This window comes from Microtus pennsylvanicus, chromosome 12 (assembly GCF_037038515.1).
Source record: "Microtus pennsylvanicus isolate mMicPen1 chromosome 12, mMicPen1.hap1, whole genome shotgun sequence".
In the NCBI taxonomy this organism is placed as follows: Eukaryota; Metazoa; Chordata; class Mammalia; order Rodentia; family Cricetidae; genus Microtus; species Microtus pennsylvanicus.
In genome coordinates, this window is record NC_134590.1 from 71,901,103 (window position 1) to 71,925,763 (window position 24,661).

A 24,661-nucleotide genomic window follows, 5' to 3' on the forward strand; every position below is an offset into this window, starting at 1 on the left:
CCTCTATTGAAGCAGGCCCGGCCAGTGACCTCTACTGGAGCTGGCCCAAGCAAGTGACCTCCATAGGAGCAGGCACAAACCACCTCCGGGATTATAGAGCAACCTTCGGGAGTGTCAAGAGACCTCCAGGAATACCAAGTGATCTCCAGGGTAACTGGAAACATGGCCCTGACTCTACCATAAAGAGCAAACATCAAAGCCTTGAATCCACTGGCACTTGGAAGAGTGACTACCAGACACATGGGCCCAACAACACCATTCAGAGGAAAAGATGGGTAGACAAGGTAAGAACACACTCAACACCACAAAGAGCAAAATGACATCAGCAAAATCTAGTGACTCTTAAACAACAAGACATGAACACCCCAATACAGATGAAGCATAAGAAAATAACCTAAAAAATAACTTGAGGAAAATGCTTGAAGCTGTTAAAGAGGAAATGAAAAATTCTCTCCAATGAAAGAAAAGACAAACAAAAATTAAAATAAACCAACAAATCCCTCAAAGAAAACCAAGAAAGAGCAACTGAACAGGTGAAAGAAATGATTCAAGACTTAAACCCGAAATAGCCACAAATCCAGCTGTACACAAAGTACTAGAAGGAAAACTAGAATTAGCTCAAGAAAATCAGTAGCTTTCCTTTATACAGATGACAAATAGAATGAGAAATAAAAGAAACATCACCCTTCACAATAAACACAAATAACATAAAATATCTTGAAGTAACTCTAACCAAGCAAGTAAAAGACCTGTATGACAAGAATATTAAATCTTTGAAGAAAGAAACTGAAGAAGACATCAGAAAATGGAAAGATTTCCCAAGCTCTTGGGTAGGTAGAATTAACATACTAAAAATGGCAATCTTACCTAAAGCAATCTACAGATTCAATGCAGTGTTCATCAAACCCCAGCTAAATTCTTCACAGACCTCAAAAGAACAATACTCAACTTTATATGGAAAGGCAAAAAACTCGGGATAGCCAAAACAATTCTGTACAATAAAAGGACTTTTGGAGGGCACAATCCCTAACTTCAAGCTCTACTACAGTACTTAAAACAGCCTGATACTGGCATAAAAACAGACAGGAGGACCAATGGAACTAAATCAAAGACCTGGATATCAATCCACACATCTTTGAACACCTGACAGAAATCAAAAAATACAAAATGGGAAAAAGAAAGCATCTTCAACAAATGGTGCTGGCATAAATGGATATCAACATGTAGAAGAATGAAAATTGACTCATATTTATCACTATGCACAAAACTCAAGTCCAAATGGATCAAAGACCTCAACATAAAACCGACCATACTGAACCTCATAGAAGAAAATACGTGAAGTACACTTGACCACATTGGCACAGGAGACCACTTCCTAAATCTAACCCCAGTAGCACAGACACTGAGAGAAATAATTAATAAATGGGACCTCCTGAAATTGAGAAGCTTCTGTAAAGCAAAGGACATGTTCAACAATACAAAACAGCAGGATACAGAATGGAAAAAGATCTTCATCAACCCCACATTGGACAGAGGACTGATTTCCAAAATATACAAAGAACTCAAGAAATTTGTCATCAAAGGAACAAATAATCCAAAAAAAAAATGGTGTGCGGACCTAAACAGAGAACTCTCAACAGATGAATCTTTTCAGACACTTAAAAAATGCTCAACATCCTTAGTCATCAGAAAAATAAAAGTCAAAACAACTATGAGATTCCATCTTACATTTGTAAGAATGGCCAAATTCAAACACACTGATGACAGCTTATATTGGAGAGGATGTGGGGTAAAAAGAATACCGTTTCATTGATGGTGGAGTGAAAACCGGTACAGCAACTCTGAAAATCAGTATGACAATTTCTCAGAAAATTAGGAAACAACCTTCCTCAAAACTCAGCAATACCACTTTTGGGTATGTACCCAAAGGATGCTCAATCATGTCACAATGACATGTGCTCAACTATTTTCTGTCATAGCCAGAACCTAGAAACAACCTAAATGCCCCTCGACCAAAGGATAGATAAAGAAGATGTAGTACATTTACACAATGGAGTACTACACAGCGGAAAAAATCTTAAAATTTGCTGACAAATATATGGATGTAGAAAACAACAGATTGAGTCAGGTAACCCAGAGCCAGAAAGACAAATATCATATGTACTTATTCATAAGTAACTTTTAGACATAAAGCAACAAAAAACTGGCATATAATTCACAATCCCAGAGAACCTAGACAACAAAGAGGATCCTAAAACATCCATGGTCTAATCTACATAGGAAATAGAAAAAAGCCAAGATTTTTCTGAGTAAATTGGGAGAATGGGGATCATAGGACAGTGTAGAAGGTGAGGGGGGAGGAAAGGAGGAGAGTGGAGAAAAATATATAGCTCAATAAAAACAATAAAACAAAAAAAGAAATAAGGAATGTGAAACATCTGGGAAAAAAACTTTGTTTAGCTTTTTTCCTGACTATTGCTAATAATAACTTGTAACTAATTCCCTAAATAATGACAAATATCCATAATCCATTGACTGCTACCAAATATCACCCACTCCACCACTTGAGAATGTAGGCATCATATTAAATTTACTTCCTGCTGTCTGGGGGTAACAGTATCTTTAGGGGATCCTGAAAAAATATTTGGGTTAATTGTCAAGTTCCGAAAGAGGCAGCTCTATCATTTTTTGTCCAGTCTATGCATAATGGGAAAGTGAAGGGCTTGTCTCAAGTCCTGGGTAGACTAATCTGTTAGGCTGGATTATCTCAGCTAGCCACCTCAAAATTATTCTGAGCAGTCTGTAGTTCAAAGATGATCCTTAGGTGGTGTTTTTCAGATTCATAGTGTTATCATAGTCCTGGAGGAGTGGGGCCCCATACTTCCTATGGAGATTTCAAAGGTCACTTGTTAGGCATGCTCATGGTTCACTGCAGAAATGGTAAGAGTGAAGACTTTCAGAAATATACATCTTTAAAAGAGAGGACTCTAGCTTTGACAACGATGATAACCAGATGAGAATATGTTTAAAAGATCCGAGTCTTGAGGTAGTGTAGGATCATACAGGCTCTCTCTCACACCCAACAGCGTCTCCCAGGTTCAGCTCCTAGCCAACCTTCTCAAGGCGCACCCGTCATCTACCCGACAGTCAGCACTCACAGTTCTCTTTCCTTTGACGGTGACCTCAGTTGGCAAGGTGCATCTCCTAACACTAGCTTCCTTTTGCCTCCCTCAGAAGCAACTGATATACCACCTGGCAGTATTCTGATCAAGCCACAGACAGGTCAGCCCTTCATAAATCCAGATGGAAGTCTAGTTGTATATAATCCTCCCATGACTCAAAAGCCAGTTCAAAGTTCAAACTGGTCCTCCACAGCCACCTCTGCCACCTCTACCACCTCAGCAGTCACCTGGTGGAAGAATGGTGATGATACAGCTCAACCTACCAAACAATCCACAACCTTGAACACACTCACCTCACAGTGGAAACAAAACAAATATTACTGTGTATGGTAGAAGGCTGCTCATTCATTTCCCTCAGACCCCAAATAACCACACAGATACTGTATTAATTAAATCAATGCTTGGCCTATCAGCTCTAGCTTCTTATTGGCTAACTCTTACATCTGAATTTAACCCATTTCTATTAGTCTGTGTATCACCATGTGGCTGTGGCTTACTGGGTAAAGTTCTGTCCAGCATCTGTCTCTGGTGGTGGCTCCAAAGCTTCTCTCTGACTCCACCTCCTTTCTCCCAGCATTCAGCTTAGTTTTCCCCACCTAACTAAGTTCTACCTATAGGCCAATCCAGTTTCTTTATTCATTAACCAATAAAAGCAACACATAGAGAGAAGGACCTCCCACCCCAACTGTGACCACCAGAGTGGGCAGAAGTGTATGGAATTTAGTAACAACATAGATAATACTGTTCAGCACAGTCCTCAACTTTGTAGTACCATCGTTTCGCTTCAGTCACTAGCATCCGCTCAGCTGTCCACCCTAAAGACCATCTTGGGACCACCACTTTCCATCATGTCCCCATTGGGTAGATCTTTGTTCTTAGACAGAGAGATGCCAGTTTTCCACTTTTTGGCCAACCCCTGCAGTACAACCCTCCTATTCTTCTGCACAGACACATTTCACACCAACAGTGTCAGTCTGGCAGCAGGCATGGAAACTGAGGGCATAGTCAAGATAAGAAAGCTGCATCCACTGACCTTGGAGCCAACAAAGCAGTCATTGGCCAGGTGGAATGCCACTGTAGTAGGCTATTAAGGATGTAACATATTAAATAACATATTAAGTAATAACCAAATTGGAATATAGTTATACCTGAATATTCAAGGTGTTTACTAAAAATGACTCAAAGTCATAGGGATGTTTTCCATCAACTGGAATAAGAACACAGCTTACCAGAGGCCCCTCATATCCCCTCATTGTTTATACTTTCTGACTTGTTTTATTTATGCTCCTCTGAAAGCTCTGCTTTGGTGTTTCTTTTCTTTTAATGACACATGCAAGACTCAAAGTGGAAGATGGTACTCTTCTAAATTATCATATATCCAGAGCATAGCTCTGAAACAAGTAAAGCAACAGTTGAAAGAACTAATCTGAGAGAATGATTTCATGACTTTATTTCAAAGTTCTATCTGCAGTAATGTGCCAGATAAAGAACTCCTTCAGAACATGTAAGAATGAAAATTAAATCCATGCAGCTAAGTGCAAAAGAGAGACCAAATCTCAGAAACACAGTATTGAGGACAAGAAGTCCACATCAGAGGGCTCCATAACTTCTAAGTGTTCTTAGCAATAATAAAAACTGGAACCTTATTCAATTATATAGGAATTAAGGCCAGAATGGGGGATAAAAGAGATTTTCAAACTTAGTAATGTCGGGTCCCTGGAGTTGTGTGGCAGCTTGATGCATATGTTGCTGTTTTTATCCTGGGCAATGAAAGCCCTTATGTCTGTGTTAGTAAAGGAGCTTGCTCATGCCCTAGTGTGTCTCTCAGCTCTGCACAAGCCAAAGAAGTCAGTTACATATGTTACAAGTGCTTTATTGACCCATTTGTGAAATAGACATGTCCCCCAAATACTAATATATACTTACGAATGCAGGCTTTCATGATCAAATAAGTTTAGGAAGTGCTCCACACTCCAAGTTTGCTTCTCTGAGTGTCAGTATTTATTAACATGACTAAGGCTCTGAAAAGGTAGGCTTTTTGTAAAAAATCCTTGTTTAGTTTGTTTAATGAAATCTGTATCCAGTTTATTCAATAGATAACATTTTAAGTTTGAAAAATGATTTCTTTTACATATTTAAATTGAAAAATATATATTTTTCATTCTTCATTTTTTGAGTGAGACATATTATGTATATTTTCTAAGAATTGAGTATGTGAATGTTTTCACCACTAAAATTGGGAGAAGGAAGCCCTAATTGGGGATTGGGGAGGAAGGTCAAAACAGAAGAGTGGGGAAGGAGGGACAAATAACATAAAGAATGTTTTATAAGGCTTCAAGGAATTATATCATTCTATATTTACCTAAAAGTAGATGGAGTAGGTACATATACACATGTGTGTACACAGAAAGTTGTATGTATATATATTTGTGTATGTATGTATATAATATATAACATAATAAAGAAGGCCATTAAATTAAGGAGGAGTATGGGACATAGTAGGTGCTGTTGGAGGGAGAAAAGAAGGTAAGTAATATAATTTTTAAAATTTAATAATTAATGATAATAAAAATATATTGAAAAAATCTCACTATGTAGCCCTGGCTGTACTGGAACTCACTCTGTAAGCCAGGCTTGAACTCAGAGATCTACCTGTCTCTGCCTCCTGACTGCAGAGATTTAAGACATCTGCTATCACACTAGGCCATATATGTGCCTTATTTCATGAATTATTGTAGTAAAAATCTAAAACATACTAGTAGTATACATATCAACAGGTTTGTGGTTTTTAGCAGGATGTTCAGAATGGCAGTTCATTATTTGAGTCTAAGATTTCAAAAAAGGTTTTAAACACACTCTGAACACCAAGTACTAGAGTCAGGGGTGGGGCTGCATTGATCTTGTGGATTCTGCCCTGTGATGAGTACTGATGACTATCACTGTGGAAGGTAGTGCTGTTGGAGACAGGGATAGCAGGAAAGTACTCAGTTCCAATCCTCTCCCAAGGTTCCAGCTTGATTTGGGATCTGTGAGCCCCTGTATAGTTTATCAACAGGCTAGAACAAGCCAAGAGGAAGCACTACCATGGCCTACTCTGTGCTGGGATCCAGGGTACAGCAGACTCTCCATGCCAGTTCTATTCTAGAAACACTGGTAGATACAAAGGGAGAAAGAACACTCGCCCAAGAGTGAGTTCTGCTAACAGTGCTACTGGGCCCTTCCATCCTTGATATCTGTGTCTTAGCCTGTTTGTGTGTCTATAACAAAACATTATAGAGCTGGAGAGATGATTCAGTCATTAAGAGCACTTGTTGCTCTCCCAGAAGACCCAAGTTCAAGTCCTAGAACCCACATGCCTTCAGGATATCTGATTCTCTTCTGGCTTCCACTAGCACCATACACATGTACGTTGCATAAATAAACATAAAAACAAATAATGTAAGATGCTACAGACTGAATGATTTAGAAACATCAGAGCATGTTTTCTTACAGTTCTGTAGGCATAAAAGTCCAAGAACAAGTTGCTGTCCAGTTCCTTGTACCTTGTAGATACCTGTACCAGAATGGTACTTTGAGGCACAACAGCTCTGTGAATCCCTTCTGTAAGATATGCCCAGTCCTGAGGGCATTCATAATCCAACCCTGTTCTGACATGGTCCTGCTCCAATACTGTCACCCTATCATTAAGTGTCTGCACATGATTCTGAGTAAGACTAGCATGTAGGTCATATCACTGTGCATCAGTTAAGATCAGCATATCTGTGAGTGCAGTCCAGACGTTATAAACAACCTCCACAACCATCGAGCCTCCATCCTGAAGTCAGACCAGCACAGGAAAAGTTCAGTTTCTGAAGGTTTGTTTATCAACTATCCCTGAGGAAGGAAAGCATTACTGCCATAGGATAGAATCATATTTGAATTAGCCATCATCAGTTATCTAGGCCAAGTCAATAATAACATAATTAATCAGTACTTATTACCCATATGATGCAATTAATACTTATAGTTCTTGAATGTACTTTCCACAGTTATGAAGTTGTTTTGCCTATTGCAGAGCAAATAAATGATTAAGAAGATTATCTATTATATATTAAATAATTAGGATTATGGTTATTCTTTCCATTTTCCTCCCTATGAATGCAGCTAAACACATGGGTATTCATTTTCCATTAAGTGACTATAGTACCACAGTCCAATTACAGACAACAATATTGTTAATTCATTTATATTTTTCCATCAGGTGATTATGAGTGATAATTTTCCCAGAATTCTAAAGGTCTGCTTTGTTAAAAAACTGGGATAAAACCGGACTCGCTGAACATAGCGGACAATGAGGATCACTGAGAACTCAAGAACAATGGCAATGGGTTTTTGATCCAACTGCACGTACTGGCTTTGAGGGAGCCTAGGTAGTTTGGATGCTCACCTTACTAGACCTGGATGGAGGTGGGTGGTCCTTGGACTTCCCACAGGGCAGGGAACCCTGATTGCTCTTTGGGCTGACGAGGGAGGGGGACTTGATTGGGGGGGTAGGGAAATGGGAGGCGGTAGTGGGGAAGAGACAGAAATCTTTAATAAATAAATAAAACTGAGAGACAACTCTGCTTCCCTTTGACTAGTGCTCTAATGAGTCAGCCTTCTTTACTGACTTACTTTATATTTCTCTTTTACTATCTTTAATGTACTCTTTGTTTTTTAAATTTTATTTTTAAATTTTTTCAGACAATATGCTTTGGTCATATTCTTTCCCCCTTCTAAAACTCTTTCCATATCCCCCATCCCTACCACCTCAGTTCATATTTTCTCTTTTTTAAAAATAAATAACTGGACCTGAGCTCCTCACAGTCCATTGGTGTGTCTTCGTGTCCTATTGTGGTTTTCAGTGTTGGCCTCCATTTACTATAAGGGAAGCTTTTGATGAATGGGTGATAGCAATACTAATCTGCATAAGGAAATATTTGGATATTGTTAGGAATTATGCTGGTCTAGAAAAGAGGAAGGAGTAGGTTCTCTTCTAAGATCTATGACCTACCTCACTAGACCTAATATTTGGTTAGGTTTTAGTACCACACAGTTTTCCTCCCAACTGACTTAAGGTGAGCCTTAAGTTAAATTAGATACCTGTTGTTTACCACAAACATATGAATTCCATGATTGAAATTTTTTGGATATCTTGCCATGCTGGTCATTGTTGTGGTTGATAGATGTCACTGCTGGGAAGGACTGTTTAACTGCCCCCCATCTCTTGAAATCTTGCATCATGGTTACTGGTACTATGGAAGCATGAAGCAAGGTCCATCTTGATATCTGAATTCAGTGTTCTAAGTGTGTAAAGTGTTTGTGTAAAGTGGGCCATTTAGATGGAGTCTTCTGATCCTGCATAGCCAAAGGTTTCAGTATCACATTTTGGAAGACTCATTTTTTTCTATTTCTGCTGATTTTGGTTTAACTGTCTCCACCTTTTCCAGTGTTCTAAGGTAGAAACTTAATTTATTTAAAATTCTTTTTAAGTGTATTTAAATCTGTAAATTCCCTTCTGGACTTTGCTATCTTGCAGGTTTTAAGTGTTTTCATTGTTTCTTAAGTTAAAGTATTATTAAATTTCTCTTTGTATTTTATCCAGCACCCTGTTTTTTTTTTTAAAAAATTATTAGGTTTTAAAAAAATACCAATCCAAGTTCCCACTCCTTCCCCTCTTCCCATTCCCTCCACACACTCTCCCCCTCACTCCCATCCAATCCTCAGAGAGGATTGCTTTGGGGAAGGTCCAAGGCCTGCCCTACTACATATAGGCTGAGCAAGGTATACATCCAAAGAGAATAGGATCCCAAAAGGCCAGTACATGCAGTAGGGATAAATCCTGGTGCCACTGCCAGTGGCCCCTCAGTCTGCCCCAGACATACAACTGTCAACCACATTCAGAGGGACTAGTTTGGCTCTATGCTTGTTCCTTCCCAGTCCGGCTGGAGTTGGTGAGCTCCTATTAGCTCAGATAAACTATTCTTATTGTATGCTGCATAATCTCCAAGTATTTGGTGTTTTTCTGTTGTTTTCCATTAATGACAGCTAATTTAATTCCAATGTGACCTAACTGCACTTACAGTATGATTTTCCAAATTTCTTCAACTTTCTAAAGTATGTTGTGTAGTTTGAGACTGCTCATTCAGTTCCCGGCTGCCCAGACATGAAATAATCACACAGAAACTATATAAACTATATTAATTACAATACTGTTTGATCAATTGATTAAGCATATTTCTAGCTAGCTCTTATATCTTAAATTAACCCATTCCTATTATTTTATATTTTACCACGAGGCTCATGGTTTACCAGTAAGGTTCTAGGGCAGGCATCTTTCTCCTTCAGCAGCTACACAGAAGCTCTTTGATTCTGTCTACTCTCTTTATGTATCTTTTCCAGCCTGGCTATATTCTGTTAAGCGATTGGCCAAAAGCAGCTTCTTTATTAACCAATGGGAATAAAACGTATTCATAGCATAGAGAGGGGGAATCTAACATCAGTGTTGTTTGGTCTATAACTTGGTTTATCTTAGTGAATATTCTAAATGTTTTTAAGGGAAAAGGTGTATTCTCTTGCTGATGAATGATGGGAACAGAAGGCAGCAATACCCAGTGGATGGCTGATACTCTTCTGGTCGGTCCCTCTGTCCTCACTGGTTTCATGTTTGCTACAAGTATAATAAGAGATTCATATATTTCTTGTGCTTTCTTGATATATTAAGCCTATTAAACACTCACTGGGCTAATTTCTATTATTTTACATATTTATTTATATCTGTGACATTTGCTACTCTTTTCTATCTGTTGTTTTGTTCTTTGTTTCTGTTTTTGTCTCTAGTTCTTTTCTGTATGTTGTGATTTCACCTGATCATTTTATGGCTCCGCAGTACATATGTTACTCTCCCTATTCTTAGCATTTTTCATTAGTTACCATAAAGTTTGCAATGTACATTAACTGAAATAGTCTGTAATGGTGATAGGTGATAGTTTACCAAAATGACAAAACAGCCTTCAAACAAGGTGTTTTCTTACAAATAGAACTTCAAAATGGATTAAAAGAAAATAGATGAAGGCGATTACCAGTCATTAAAGGAACAAAAATCAAATTTGGGGGTGCACTATTCTCTTTCAGAATGACTTAAGATAACACATGGGACAAAGCCAAAGGCTCCTAAGAATGCAAATAAACAGGGCTCTGGTGGAATGTAAAATTTTATGTTCCTGTAGAAAACTATTATCTACATCCTGCATACAAGATAAGTGGTGTCTTTCTCAGTAGCATCTAGTTATGGTGGACAATCAAGAGCAGTGGAAATCACTTTTGTTTTGGTTGTTGCTGAGGACTCAACTCACCAGTAACTTGTAAGGAGGTAACCTGTGGGTACCTGAGATTTTCATCTAGTAGCCCATGTCATTTGGGAGTAGGTCTGTTCACCCATGGAACTTCATTGACCAGGAAACTCTGTCCCTTCTGGCTTGCTTAACAGTATGAGAAGGTGTTGTACAGGCTTTGAGGGAAGGAAAGTCATCAGTGGTCTCAATCAGTGTGAAATGTGCAAGCTACATACAACACTGACCTGCCTGGCAAGATTTGCCCACTGGTACTATGGTGGCCTATGGTTATAGAGCTAACCAATTACTTTATGATTGGAGATGAGATGATGTCCTGCTCCACAGATGGTATTTATATTGTAAACCTGATCATAAGTCTACAACTATAGGCTGATCTTAGGGAGAACTTGATGCTATGTTAAGTGAACATGCTGTTAAACTGTCTTCCAAATATTTATGTCTGTACCCATATGTTTGGGTTGCTTTCAACTTTAGTCACAGATTTAGTGTTTCATTAGTGGATCATATTTAATACTGGGACACATATATGACCAAAGCACCAAGTATAAAAATTCCTGAATGCTCACCTATAATCATTTCTATTAACCTCTCCCATCTTCAAAGACTTAGCAAACATCATAGAATAGTGGGAGTAAAGAATGACAGATAAAGAGGACAGATATGAAATGCACATTTCTGAGCTTTCCATAGCTTCTGCACATCAGTTCACAGGAGCTGTGGTTAATGACACCAGTACTGTATAAGCTCAAACTAGTCAAACTTCTGGCATGAATAGGAAACCACCAAGAGACCCCCACTCTTGGTGGTATTAGCAGTTAATGGTTGATGAAAGAGAAAACATCACCCTTCTTGGGGGAATGTTGCCCATGCCTCAGTATATGGCACCACACCCATCACATATGGGCAACTGATGTGGGAGTCTTCTGTTTTGTGTTGATTTCATTGGTTAAATAAAGAAACTGCCTTGGCCCTTTAATATAACAGCAAATTAGGTAGGCAGAGTAAACAGAAGAATGCTGGGAGAAAGAAGCCGAGTCAGTAGGAGTCGCCATGATTCTCCCACTCCGGACAGCCGCTGGTTAGGATCTTCCCTGGTAAGCCACCTCGTGGGCTACACAGATTATTAGAAATGGGTTAGATCAATATGAAAGAGCGAGCCATTAAGAGGCTGAAACTAATGGGCCAGGCAGTGTTTAAAAGAATACAGTTTCCATGTAATTATTTCGGGTAAAGCTAGCCGGGTGGCGGGAAGCAGCCTGCTGCTCACATTACAACAGGCAACACTAATAGAGCTCATATTGTTATTAATAAAAAGAGCACATGAATTTAGGATGATGGTGGAGTGAGGGACCCTAGGGAGTTGAACTGAGGTAATGGTGGTACTATACAAAACCCCAGAAGTGAAAAAACTAACAGAGATCTATGTACACATCATGCCATGGCAGCTACCCTTTTCATACTGCTCTAAAATTACACATAAAACAACTGTTATGGAATAATGAGTGAAGTGTCACAGCTCTCTCCTCTACTTACAACTGTTTGGTTTGATTTAAATCTACAAATACAAAAGTCTGAAGATTTGTATTACTACACTTGATAAAAAATACAAAATCAGAAGGCTTTAATTACTATGCTTAATAAAGAAAATATTATATATATACATATATATATATACATACATTTGCAGACACAAATGTTCAGAAAGATCCATCTGAAAGATAAAAACTGTAATGAGTCTTTCTCTATCCTGCCAGCCAGCTCCAGAATAATGACATGAAGACTTCATATTAATTATGAAACCTCAACCTATAGGTTAGGCTTGTTTCTAACTAGCTCTTATCATTTGAATTAACCCATATTTTTATTAATCGGCATTCTACCATATGGCTTTTGCTATATTATTTTTTGTTTAGCCTCTGTGTGATGGTAAAGTGTAGAGTTTACTGGCTGGATAATCTGTAAGGCTGGACTATCTCAGCTAGCAGCTTTAAAGTTGTTATGGATTCAGAATTTTGAGGAAACTGCTACAAAGGCACTCTGAGAGGCTGGATTACCTGAGCTACGTGTCTTCATTAGTGTGCACAAGTCAGTTAAAAGTGACATTTATTATATGGTTAAGCAGGTAAAAGGCATATTTCAACTTTACACATCCATTTCTACTGTATAACCAATTCTCTATGAAAGGATGGCATGTAATTGTAAGTCAAGAGGACTCTAGCCAACAAGATTTATCACGTTTCATCCTGTTTCATAGCTATTCCCATGTAAAGGGTTCAGCATATATGTCACCTGTCATGTAGTCTTTCTTGGTTTCTTTTTTTTAAATGTCTTTAGCCAAGATTTTTAGGAGGTCTCCTCCAATCAAATCTGATCTTCATTAATTTTAAGAGAATTATAACTTTTACATCTTCTCTGACTTCCATTTTAAAGTTAAAACATTCTAAAATATATAGTTTAGTTTAATATAGTAGTTTCCATAATCCAATGTCTCTCAGAAGCAATTGTTTTTTGTACATTAGCATTTAAAAATTCAAAGTCAGCAAAGTACCATACAGAATCCAGGCACCCTGTGCATTTCCCATCTTTATGTAGCTTACTTTTTATATTACTTTACCCTTTCTTAAAAGACATTATTATTTTTAAACTATTTTTTGAATGTCTATACCCATTTTTTTCTTTCTTCAGCAGTTAAGCACATTTTTAAATATACTGTAACTTTTTAAAGTGTGTCTGGACCTGGCTTTACTAACTGCCTGCAGGTGTTCGGACCATGTGAGGCAAATCTTAAAATGCCATGTCAGTCATAGCTCAGCTTAGCACATGGCATTGATGGCTGGCTCAAGCCCAAAGGTAGTGGCCAAGAGCCCACCTGAGAGACTGCAGGATTTGAAATCCATATCTAAAGTGGGTCCCTTAACTAAGAATTGTGGTTCCGTGCTCCTCTATCCAACCTTCCTTTATCCCGATCCTCCTGTTTCCCCAAGTCCCCCCTCCTTCCCTTCTACCTTTTCTCTCCCCATCTCCCCTTACCCCCATCCCACCCCACCCCCAAGATCCCACTTTTCTCCCTGGCAATTTTGTCTACTTCCCTTAGCCAAGAGGATAACTATATGTTTTTCCTTGGGTTCACCTTCTTACTTAGCTTCTTTAGGTTCGCCTATTGTAGACTCCGTGACCCCTATTTATGGCTAGAAACCAATTATGAGTGAGTACATCCCATGTTCATCTTTTTGGGTCTGGGATACCTCACTCAGGATAGTGTTTTCTATTTCCATCCATTTGCATGCAAAATTCGAGAAGTCATTGTTTTTTACCGCAGCGTAGTACTCTAGTGTGTATATATTCCATACTTTCTTCATCCATTCTTCCATTGAAGGACATCTAGGTTGTTTCCAGGTTCTGGCTATTACAAATAATACTGCTATGAACATAGTTGAACAAATGCTTTTGACATGTGATAGAGCATCTCTTGGGTAAATTCCCAAGAGTGGTATTGCTGGGTCCAGGGGTAGGTTGATCCCGAATTTCCTGAGAAACCGAAACACTGACTTCCACAGTGGTTGCACAAGATTGCATTCCCACCAGCAATGGATGAGGGTACCCCTTCCTCCACAGCCTCTCCAGCAAAGGCTATCCTTGGTGTTTTTGACTTTAGCCATTCTGACAGGTGTAAGATGATATCTCAAAGTTGTTTTGATTTGCATTTCCCTGATTGCTAAGGAAATTGAGCACGACCTTAAGTGTCTTTTGGCCATTTGAACTTCTTCTGTTGAGAATTCTCTGTTCAGTTCAGTGAAATTTGTTTTTTTTTCTTTATTCTCCTTTTATCAATAAAAAAAAAAAGAAATCCGTATCTAGCTCCATGTCCAGAACTTGTCTTAGCTTTCTCAGATGCTTTGTTTGGATATTCGAGCCTACACATGGGAAGCCAAGAGTAATGAGTCTTTCTCTGTACCAACAGCCAGCCCCCAATATATTGCATGGAGACTTACTATGAAAGCTCAGCCTATAGCTTAAGCTTGTCCCTAACTAGCTCTTATAACTTAAATTAACCCATATTTTTATTCATCTATGTTCTACCACATGGCTTTTACCTTTATCCCTCTCTGTGTGTTCAAATCATTCCTTGTCTGGCTGGCTTCTCTACCTCTCTTCTCCCCAGAGTCCTCTCTGTCATCAGAATTCCCAATTAACCTCTTCTTAGCTATTGATCATTCAGCTTTCTATAACAACAATCACAGAAATACATCTCCATACAGTGTACACATATTCTACAACAAAAAAACTTGGTGATTTTATACATTGCTTCTTGAAATATAAAAACTATGGAAAATTTCAATAATTGGAACCTGTTATTAAATTTAAATTTTAGTAAAGCTGATATAATTCACCAAAACTTTTATTACATTCTGATAAAAAATGGTTTATAAACTACAAGAATAGTAGCTCTTAATTTATGTGTCATAAATCAAATATCTGAAGCAAGAAAACACAGCAACATGGCATACAATTCTAAGTAAAAGTTACCTTTAAAAAACAATAATAAAAATAATCCTCTATTCTAAGTTATTTTGCATGTAAAAAGACAGTCTCATATATTCTTTAAGGGTCTGTGTCTTAACTGATTTTTCATTAATACAACCAAGTACTCATGGAGTCCAAGGAGAGTATACTGGCTTTGTGGCCCTTGGTAAGCACCTCATGATGGAAAGCAATACTGTCAGCAGTGTACATGAGAAAGCACCAAATCATCAGATACGAAGCTGGAAAAGCTGCTCAGGTCTTGCTTTCTGGGTTGGAAAGACTGAAGTGCCAACCATAACAACCTTAATTTCTTCCAAGGACACACTCCCAAGTGATGCAGGCATTTCCCATTAAGTTCTGCCTACTGTTACCATATCAGAAACCATTTTTTTCCTAATGCCCTGTGGGGACATGCTCAAGTCACTTCCAAGCCAGAGCAGTCTACACTGATGCAGTTTATCTGAACTACACTCTGCATCTACACTGCTTCAGTGACATGGCATAATACAAGCACACCCCTGAGGCTGCCTGACACATGTGCTCTGAGAAACCCTCTACCAAAACAGGATAAAGAAACTGGTCAACATGAAATGCCTCTCCGAAGTTAATAAAGTATATCACCACTGAGTTCTGAGCAAGAAGAATTACTTGTTATTTGCAGCCATGAGAGATGGATGTCTGGTACTCTAAAAGCCTGTCGATTCTGCACCCAGAAGTTGAGCCTCCAGGAAGCCCTGAGCCAGTACTTTTCTTAGCAATTAATTTAGCAATGAAAGGGAGACAAATGATGTAATATTCTAGTTACAATTGTATAAAAGAAAAATTTTCCTACATGAAATAATATAAATGGTGCTTCCTTCCTTTAGGATTGCATATTCTTAATTATTTTCATAAACCGTTGGTACTATAGTTAGCTTTTTCTTTTTTTCCAGGAATATTATTTTCACTAATAAGTTCCCAATATTTAAATGCTTTTTTCTTCACTTGAATCATAAGATTACAACATACCCCAAGTGCAGACGCACTGCATATTTTCTGGGGACCAATTTCAAAGTGTCCATTAGCAGAGTAGGTGTTGAACACACAGTGAGGAATGCCCCCACTGGGACCAGGAAGAACAAGACAGCTCCCATGTTCTGATATGGGCTCAACAGCTCAGATAAGACTTTAAGTAAAATTAAAAGAAAACCATACTTTTGTGAAAGAAAACAAAGAAATAATTTCCTTACTCTTTTTAAAAAGTTGTACAATAGGAAGATAAATGAGAAATGACTTTTTTAAAGCAGCTTGAGGTTCTTGATACCACCAGGCAAATTTTGACCATTACAAAGAATACAATTTCACTGAATTGAGAAAAACATTAACAAATATAGATCTAAAATCTCTGAGTGACATAAATATAAGAAGGTAAACTGATGGAGGAAGGTCATTGGCTAATAAAGGAACTGCCTTGGCCCGTTTCATTGGTTAGAAGATAGGTGGGAGGAGTAAACAGAACAAAACGCTGAGAGGAAGAGGAAGTGAGGTCAGACTCGACAGCTCTCCTCTCAGGAGCAGACGCCCCAGCAGAGACGCCATGCTCCCCGCTCCAGGGAAGATGCACACTATGAAGCTCCGACCCAGGATGGACTTAGGCTAGAATCTTCCCGGTAAGACCGGTGCTACACAGATGATAAGAAATGGGCTAGTCCAGGTGCGAGAGTTAGCCTAGAAGAGGCTAGGTAGAAATGAGCCAAGCAGTGTTTAAATGAATACAGTGTCCGTGTAATTATTTCAGGGCATAAGCTAGCCAAGCAGGCGGTTGGGGTGTTGGGGACGCAGCCCCGCCGCAGCCCCATATTACTACGAATGGCGCCCAGACGTGTGGCTAACTGAGTCCACAGAAAGCCTGAGAAAGCTTGGAAAAGAATAGAGTAAAATATGTTTCTTGTGGCAATCTCTTGGGTCTACTCTGCTTGCCAGAGGCAAGCAAGCGCCTCATCTAAGAGAGGCTTCCTGACTCAGCTTTAGCTGCAAAGCCTGTAGCTCATTAAGAGGTCCTGCTACGAAACACTTAAACGGTGTTGATGAAAAGCGGAACACATGCTTTTCGGTTTTCAGCTGTAGCAGGAAAAAAGCTGAGCCGTTTAAAATGCCAGCTTTCTGGGCTGTCCTGCCAGGGCAGACTCTGACCCTTTTACGCAGGCAGTTCATGAGTTTTGCAAGCATAGGCTGCTGAAGCTCGCTTGCTGGCAGGGACCTTGAAACGCCATGAGGCTGGAAATTTAAGGAATGGGCTACATCTAGCTGGCAAAGCCACACCTTTAGTCCTACTGAGATTGCTTGGTAAATTAAAGACTCATGTGGTCAGAAAAAGAGAGATATACAGTAAAGAGAGATTCAAAGACAGAGAAAATTTCTGAATGGTTTAAAGTGTGTTAAAAATATATGCAAGCTGAAAGTTGAAGTTCTTAAAGCAAAAAACAAAAAAAGGAAGAGAGTTGTTGTGTGTCGTAGTACACACCTTTAATCCCAACACTTGGGAGGCAGAGGGAGATAGACCTCTGTGACTTCAAGGTGTAGTAGCACACGCCTTTAATCCCAGTGCCTAAAAGGCAGAGACAAACAGATCTCTGTGAGTTCAAGGTGTAGTAGCAAACACCTTTAATCCCAATGCCTGGGAGGCAGAGACAGGCGGATCTCTGAGAGTTCAAAGACAGCCTGGTCTAAAGAGTTATTCCAGGTCAAAGATGTACGCTCAAAAAGCAAAAAGTTAACCTAGGAATATCACAGCTTCGATTCTTAAGTGCCTAGTGATTTAAAGGTGCAAACCAAAAGTGCTCCTGGATAGTAAAAAATTGTAGAGTCACAATAGGACAGATTCAGACCACTAAATGAGTCACACTGTTGGATGAATGTACGTAGGCTTGGGAGAGAGAAGAAAAAGAATATAAAGATAAAGTTAGTGGTTTAAAAAAAAAGGTAAAGTCTTTAAAGAGACAGAGTACAGATAGTTAAAAGATTAAAAGAAATAAAGAAAAATAAGCCACGTAAAAATGGAAAATTCACAGAGAGTCTGGATTATGTACATTGTGTTTTCTTTAAAATTTTTAACTGTGAAGGAGCTAAGTACAGAGAGACATTTCATTATATGGGCTGCCAAGTGGAACCAGAATGGATATCATGAGGGTATGATTACAGAACTTGGGTCTAAGGATATGATGCTTTGGAGAGGGTCTTCTTTTGTTTTCACAAAGGATCAGACCTTGTGGATTGCATTTATCCCGATGTGGTATGATAGACCACGTCCTCCTGAAGGGTTGGTGTGAACACCTTCAGAAAATTGCTTCGCTCATCTGCCAACTGAGATGAAACTGGCACACAGGTTATATCATGAAAGACCCCATTCAGCAGGAAGCAGTTTGGAGAGAAATAACTGCGCCCATGTTCCCAAATATAGTTTATAAATGTTCTTTTACATTTAAAGGGGGATATGATATAGATATGAATAATTTGAATTAGTATAGATTTTGCTTTATTGATAGAGATTTAAGGTCAATTTTGTTATATGTATAAGTGTTTCTGATTTTGATTAAGGTATTGTGATTATGTAGTTCATTTAAATATGTACTGTATAATTAAGAAATATAGGTAGTAAAGCTTGTAGTCATGTTGGTTATATTTTCTAGATATATAGATATATATTTTAGATAGACATTCTTCATGTCTTTCAAAGATTACAGAATAGGACATTTAATGTTTTAATAACTGAGGACTTTTCATGACAATGAGACACATCTGCTCCTGGCAGCACCAATCTACTTCAAGAGGAAGATGGGCATTGAAGAGGCTCGTTATGGAGTTTGATAGCCATTTGGGCAAGAAACTGCCCTTGCATGGACTATTGCATAAACTGGACACAGAGAACCCACAGAGAGAGGACTACTGAACTTGCCTAAAGGTGAGATGATCTTTCGGGGTTCCTGATTCATGAAAGAGTCTGCGAGACATTCTACAGGACACAACAGATAGTGACTGAACTGACTTTGAATTTTTCTGCTTTATGGAAATGTCTGCTGGATACCATGGGCCTGAAGGCTGAAGATGGATGCCCCAACGATACAGAGGAACTTTGGGTGACTGTCCAGGCGGCGAGATGTCTCTGTCATTTCTAGAGTTTTAAAAGTTGCTTTTTTCTTGTTTGCTTAGGTAGTATTGTATCTTTCTGGAGTCTTTGATGGAGTTAAGAAAAGTCCGTTATAGTTATAGTTTTCCTTAGTTATGATAAAGATTATTGTAATTTTTACTTGATAACTGTTTTGTTATATGTAATTTTGCTATGTTAAAGTTAAAGCCTTTTTTTTTGTTGTTTAAACCGAAAAAGGGGAAATGATGGAGGAAGGTCATTGGCTAATAAAGGAACTGCCTTGGCCCGTTTCATTGGTTAGAAGATAGGTGGGAGGAGTAAACAGAACAAAATGCTGAGAGGAAGAGGAAGTGAGGTCAGACTCGACAGCTCTCCTCTCAGGAGCAGACGCCTCAGCAGAGACGCCATGCTCCCCGCTCCAGGGAAGATGCACACTATGAAGCTCTGACCCAGGATGGACTTAGGCTAGAATCTTCCCGGTAAGACCGGTGCTATACAGATGATAAGAAATGGGCTAGTCCAGGTGCGAGAGTTAGCCTAGAAGAGGCTAGGTAGAAATGAGCCAAGCAGTGTTTAAATGAATACAGTGTCCGTGTAATTATTTCGGGGCATAAGCTAGCCGAGCAGACGGTTGGGGTGTTGGGGACGCAGCCCCGCCGCCGCTCCATATTACTACAGTAAACTATTAATCATAAGAGCCTAAGAAGGACTAGTAACGCTGTGCAGAAAAAGCAATTCAGGCAAGGACATTTTCAGAATAACTAAGAGGAGTGTACAGCACATAACAAGACTCCATAGCATATTATTATCCCCTTTGGTGGATGAGGCCACCATGGCATGAAGAGGTTATTTAGTCTATGACCACGTGTTAGCCAGCAATCTCATATTACTTTGAAGATGAGTCCTCCGAGTAACTCTCTCAGGATACAGGCACTCTGAGCAATTGTAGTATGATATTAGGATGAACAAAAAGCAGATTATTCTGTAAAGGTAATAAACAGAAAGAAAAAATTAGTAACTTCATGGTATACCTGGCATGGGGGGTGCACTGTGATGGTGGGGGGCACTTTTCTGAGGTAGGTCCACACATAGCCCTATCCCACACTGGGGTTTCATCTGACAGTGGAGAAGAGGCGTGCACAGGCTATATATAGAGAGGGCTAGGGCATTTGAGCAACGCTACTGGATGCAGAAAAGTCTTAGATTTAAAATAAGTTTAGGGCAAGATGATACATGCATATTCTTTTTTTTTATTTTTTGAGACAGGGTTTCTCCATAGCTTTTGGTTCCTGTCCTGAAACTAGTTCTTGTAGACCAGGCTGGCCTCAAACTCACAGAGATCCGCCTGCCTCTGCCTCCCGAGTGCTAGGATTAAATGTGTGTGCCACCACCGCCCAGCTACATGCATATTCTTAACAGAAAGTCAGTAGATGTCAATCTGAGCCATGACTATTTGCTGTCAGGAGGACAAGACCGGAGCTCAATGGAAACTCTCAGGATCTATAAGCTAAGACTCCTAGGAATGGGAGAGACAGAGCCTGAACTAGCCATCTCCTGTAACCAGGCAAGACTTCCAGTGAAGGGACTGGAACCTGAACCCAACCACATAACCTTTGACCTACAATGTGCCCTTCCTACAAAATATGTGAGGACTAAGGTGGCACAGAAATTACGGGAGTGGTGAGCCAATGACTGATCCAGTTTGAGACCCATACTATCAGAGGGACCCTGGGAACCAGAGGCTGGACAGAACCAAACATGACTGACAAAAAGCAAACTGAAAAAGAAAGATTCCTAATGATATTCTGCTATACTCATACATCATTGCCTAGCCAGATTGTCATTAGAGAGGCTTCACCCAGAAACAGATGCAGAGACACAGGGTCAAACATTAGGCAGACCTCAGGGAATCCTAGAGAAAAATGGGAAGGATGGATTATGGGAGCCAGAGGGGTCAAGGATGCCACAAGAAAGCCAACAGAATCAATTAACTTGGGCTCATGGGGGCTCACAGAGACTGAACCACCAACTGATTGAGGTACATGGGACTGGCCTTGGCCCTCTGAACAAATATTACAGTTGCATAGCTTGGTCTTTTGTGGGGCTCCTAACAGTGGGAGCAGGAGCTGTTCTTGACTCTATTGCCTGCTTTTAGGACCCTTTCCTCCTACTGGGTTGCCTAGTCCAGCCTGAATAGGAGAGGAGATGCCTAGTCTTACTGCAATTTGATCTGCCATGGCTGGCTGATATACATGGGAGGCTGCCCTTTCTGAAAAGAAAGGAAGAGTGGATTAGGGGTGGGTTAGAGATAAGGACTGGGGGAGACAAGGAAGGGAAAATGTGATTGGGCTGGGAAAAATTAATTAGCTAAAAAAAAAACAAAGAGAAAATAAAACCGAATCTACAACTTTTTATTCAATTAATTTATTTATTTTACATCCGGGCTATAATCTCCACCTCCCTCCTCTCCTCCCACTTCTCTACCCCTCCTCCATATTCACTCAGAAAGGGGCATATCAAGCTGTCATAAGACCAGACACCTTCCACTGTATTCAGACTGGCCAAGGCAATCCAGTATGCAGAATAGAGACAACCCTGCTCCCATTAACAGGGGTTCCACAAAGAACCCAAGCTACACGACTGTCACATATATGCTAAGGGCCTAAATTGGTCCCATGCTGGTTACTTGGTTGTTGGTTCATACTCTGTGAGTTCCTATGAGCCAGTCTAGCCATTACTGTGGGTTTTCTAGCTATTTCCCCGAATCCCCTGACTCGTACAATCCCGCCTTCCTCCCCTCAGCAGTCCCCAGCACCCCAGCCGCCTGCTAGCTTATGTCCAAAATAACAACCCATAAACTGTATTCATTTAAACACTGCTTGGCCCATTTCTATCTAGCCTCTTCTAGGCTAATTCTCGCACCCGGACTAGCTCATTTCTTATAATCTGTGTAGCCCACAAGGTGTCTTACCAGGGAGATTCTAGCCTACGTCCATCCTGGGTCAGAGCTTCATCGCGTCTGCCTCAGAGAGCAGAGCTCTAGCGTCTGCCCGGGAGAGGGGAGCATAGCTTCTCGCTGAGGCATCTGCACAACTCTATGGCATTTCAAGGTCCATGCCAGCAAACGAGCTTCAGCAGCCTGTGCTTGCAAACCGCACGAACCGCCTGCGTAAAAGAGTCAGAGTTTGCCCTGGCAGGACAGCCCAGAAAGCTGGCATTTTTAAACGGCGCAGCTTTTTTCCTGCTACGGCTGAAAACCGAAAAGCATGCGTTAAGCTTTTCATCAACACCGTTTAAGTGTTTCGTGGCAGGACCTCTTAAGAGCTGCAGGGTTTTGCAGCTGAAGCTGAGTCAGGAAGCCTCTCTTAGATGAGAGCGCTTGCTTGCCTCTAGCAAGCGGAGTAGAACCCGGAAATGGCAGCTACCAAGAAAACATGCTTTACTCTTTCCCAAGCTTTCTCAGGCTTTCAGTGGATTCAGTTGTCCACACATCTGGGCGCCATTCTGCAGTAATTCTGCAGTCTACGGCTTCACTAGCCCTAGGTTTCCAGTACTAGGCATGATTTCCCTCTTGTTGAGTGGGCCTTAAGTACTATTAGAGAGCTGTGGGTTACCATCAAAGTATGTCTGCCACTGTTGTTCCCCTAGGGTACATGCTAGTCATTGTTGTGGATCACGTGTTTCAAGCTGGGTAGGACAGTTGGTTGCTTCCCTTCTTTGGAAAAATGTATGGCACCTTCTGGTTTGCTATTGCCCTTAGTTGTCTCCAAGTGGTGGAAGGTAAGTGCCCATTGATGAATAGATCCGACCTAAAAGCCTTTTCCCTGAGGCTCAATTAAGTAATCTTTTATAACAGCATTAGTTTCAACACATACTGGAAATATTTTTCCTGCTCATTTTTCATACCCTTGAATTTAGACCTAAACTTAAGCACAGACGGTACACCTTTGTGCTAAGCTTTTACTTGGTTTTACAAGCGAGAATTGCAGTCATTCTTGGTTCTTAATGACAGTGGAAGATATATCCCTGTACAGTACCTGGGGGTGTTGCTCTAACTGTAGTGTTCAGATATGCATTATCATCACCTAGGGACTTACTTCTTTGGCCCCATAACTTAAAGAACTCTGTTGTTGGGGCTTGCAGCCAGCAATGGAACAGAAATCCTGGTCATTGTGACACACCTGATGTTTTAATACATGTGGGAAAGTTGTGGGATGACTGTTTTCTTGTTTCTCTCTCCTACAACTGCCATGAAGAGTGAGCCTGGTTTTCTGAAGCTTCTTAGGTAATTATTTCACAGCATTAGTTAAATCTAATGATTATAGATGTGACTTCTGAAAAGGCCCCCACCAAATGGAGTAGTCTACTTATGACAATAATAATGTTTTGTCCTAAAATTTTAAGTAACTTTGGTTTCACTTCAGAAAAAAAAAGTGTTCTTTGTGTTTCTAGTTCTGGCTTTTCTAACTGTCCTTCATAAGAGGATAAATGAAACACTCTTCAGTGCTAACTACCTAACTTATACATTATACATTTATTCACTCAATAGTGTGAAACATTTTTCTGCATTTCAGGCCCAAACTGCTTTGCAGAAACTGCTGTCATCCCAGCTGGCAGAGAGGTGAAGACCGACGAATGCACCATATGCCACTGCACCTACGAGGAGGGGACCTGGAGAATCGAGCGGCAAGCCATGTGCACAAGACACGAATGCAGGCAAATGTAGACTTCACAATACAAAAACTCTCATGTTTTTCTAGAATATTTTACTAATGTGACATTCTAGATGACTCTGAGAAATATCAATCAAAAACAGAAGACTTTTGATAAGGAGTCAAGGAAAATGGTTGGTACTTTTCCTTTTCTTGGTAACAATTACAGCAAGAGACAGAAATGGATGTATTTCAAAACATCAATAAGAACTTTGGACATAAACTCCCTCTCTAAATAAATGTGCTATTTTCACAGTAAGTACACTAAAGTTCACTATTCTCTATTAAATGTGTTTCTATAATCCCTCTATTAGAGTCTTCTATATTAAACAATGCTGTTGTCAACCGTCTCACTGTGTTAGCCTTCATTACATCACAGAGGCTGCTGTGGTACCAGGAATCTTTTACCCCTGCAATGAAATAACTGTACGCTGTTAAGGGACAACAGAAAATAATGACTGCTTTATAGAAGAATCCTGTTCAACTGCAATTTAACTAGTGCTGTGTTTCTAAAGCTTGGCCCAGGACACATTCTAGTTCACATAAACAGGCTTCCATATTTAATAATCCATTTCTTTTATCAGTTCGCCCTTAGTCGTTTGGGAAATGTGGGTATAAAGATTGCTAGCTCATACATTTTCAATTCTCATAGTAGTCCATAAACAAACACTTCGGGCATTTCATTTTCATTCACATCACCTATTGTTTTTCTAAGCATGATTTGAATTCATTCCCTGAGGAAGA

General features: G+C 39.8%; 1 protein-coding gene across 1 annotated transcript in view; it reads left to right on the forward strand.

Annotated features, from left to right (window-relative positions):
* The window catches only part of Vwc2 (von Willebrand factor C domain containing 2), a 166,658-nt gene extending 142,391 nt beyond the window's left edge, over nt 1-24,267 (forward strand). Inside the window, exon 4 of the mRNA XM_075944320.1 lies at nt 23,780-24,267. Within this exon, the coding sequence (XP_075800435.1) occupies nt 23,780-23,931 (152 nt within the window). The 3' untranslated portion in view covers nt 23,932-24,267. The remainder of the gene's footprint in view (nt 1-23,779) is intronic.
* Nucleotides 24,268-24,661: the final 394 nt, after the last annotated feature.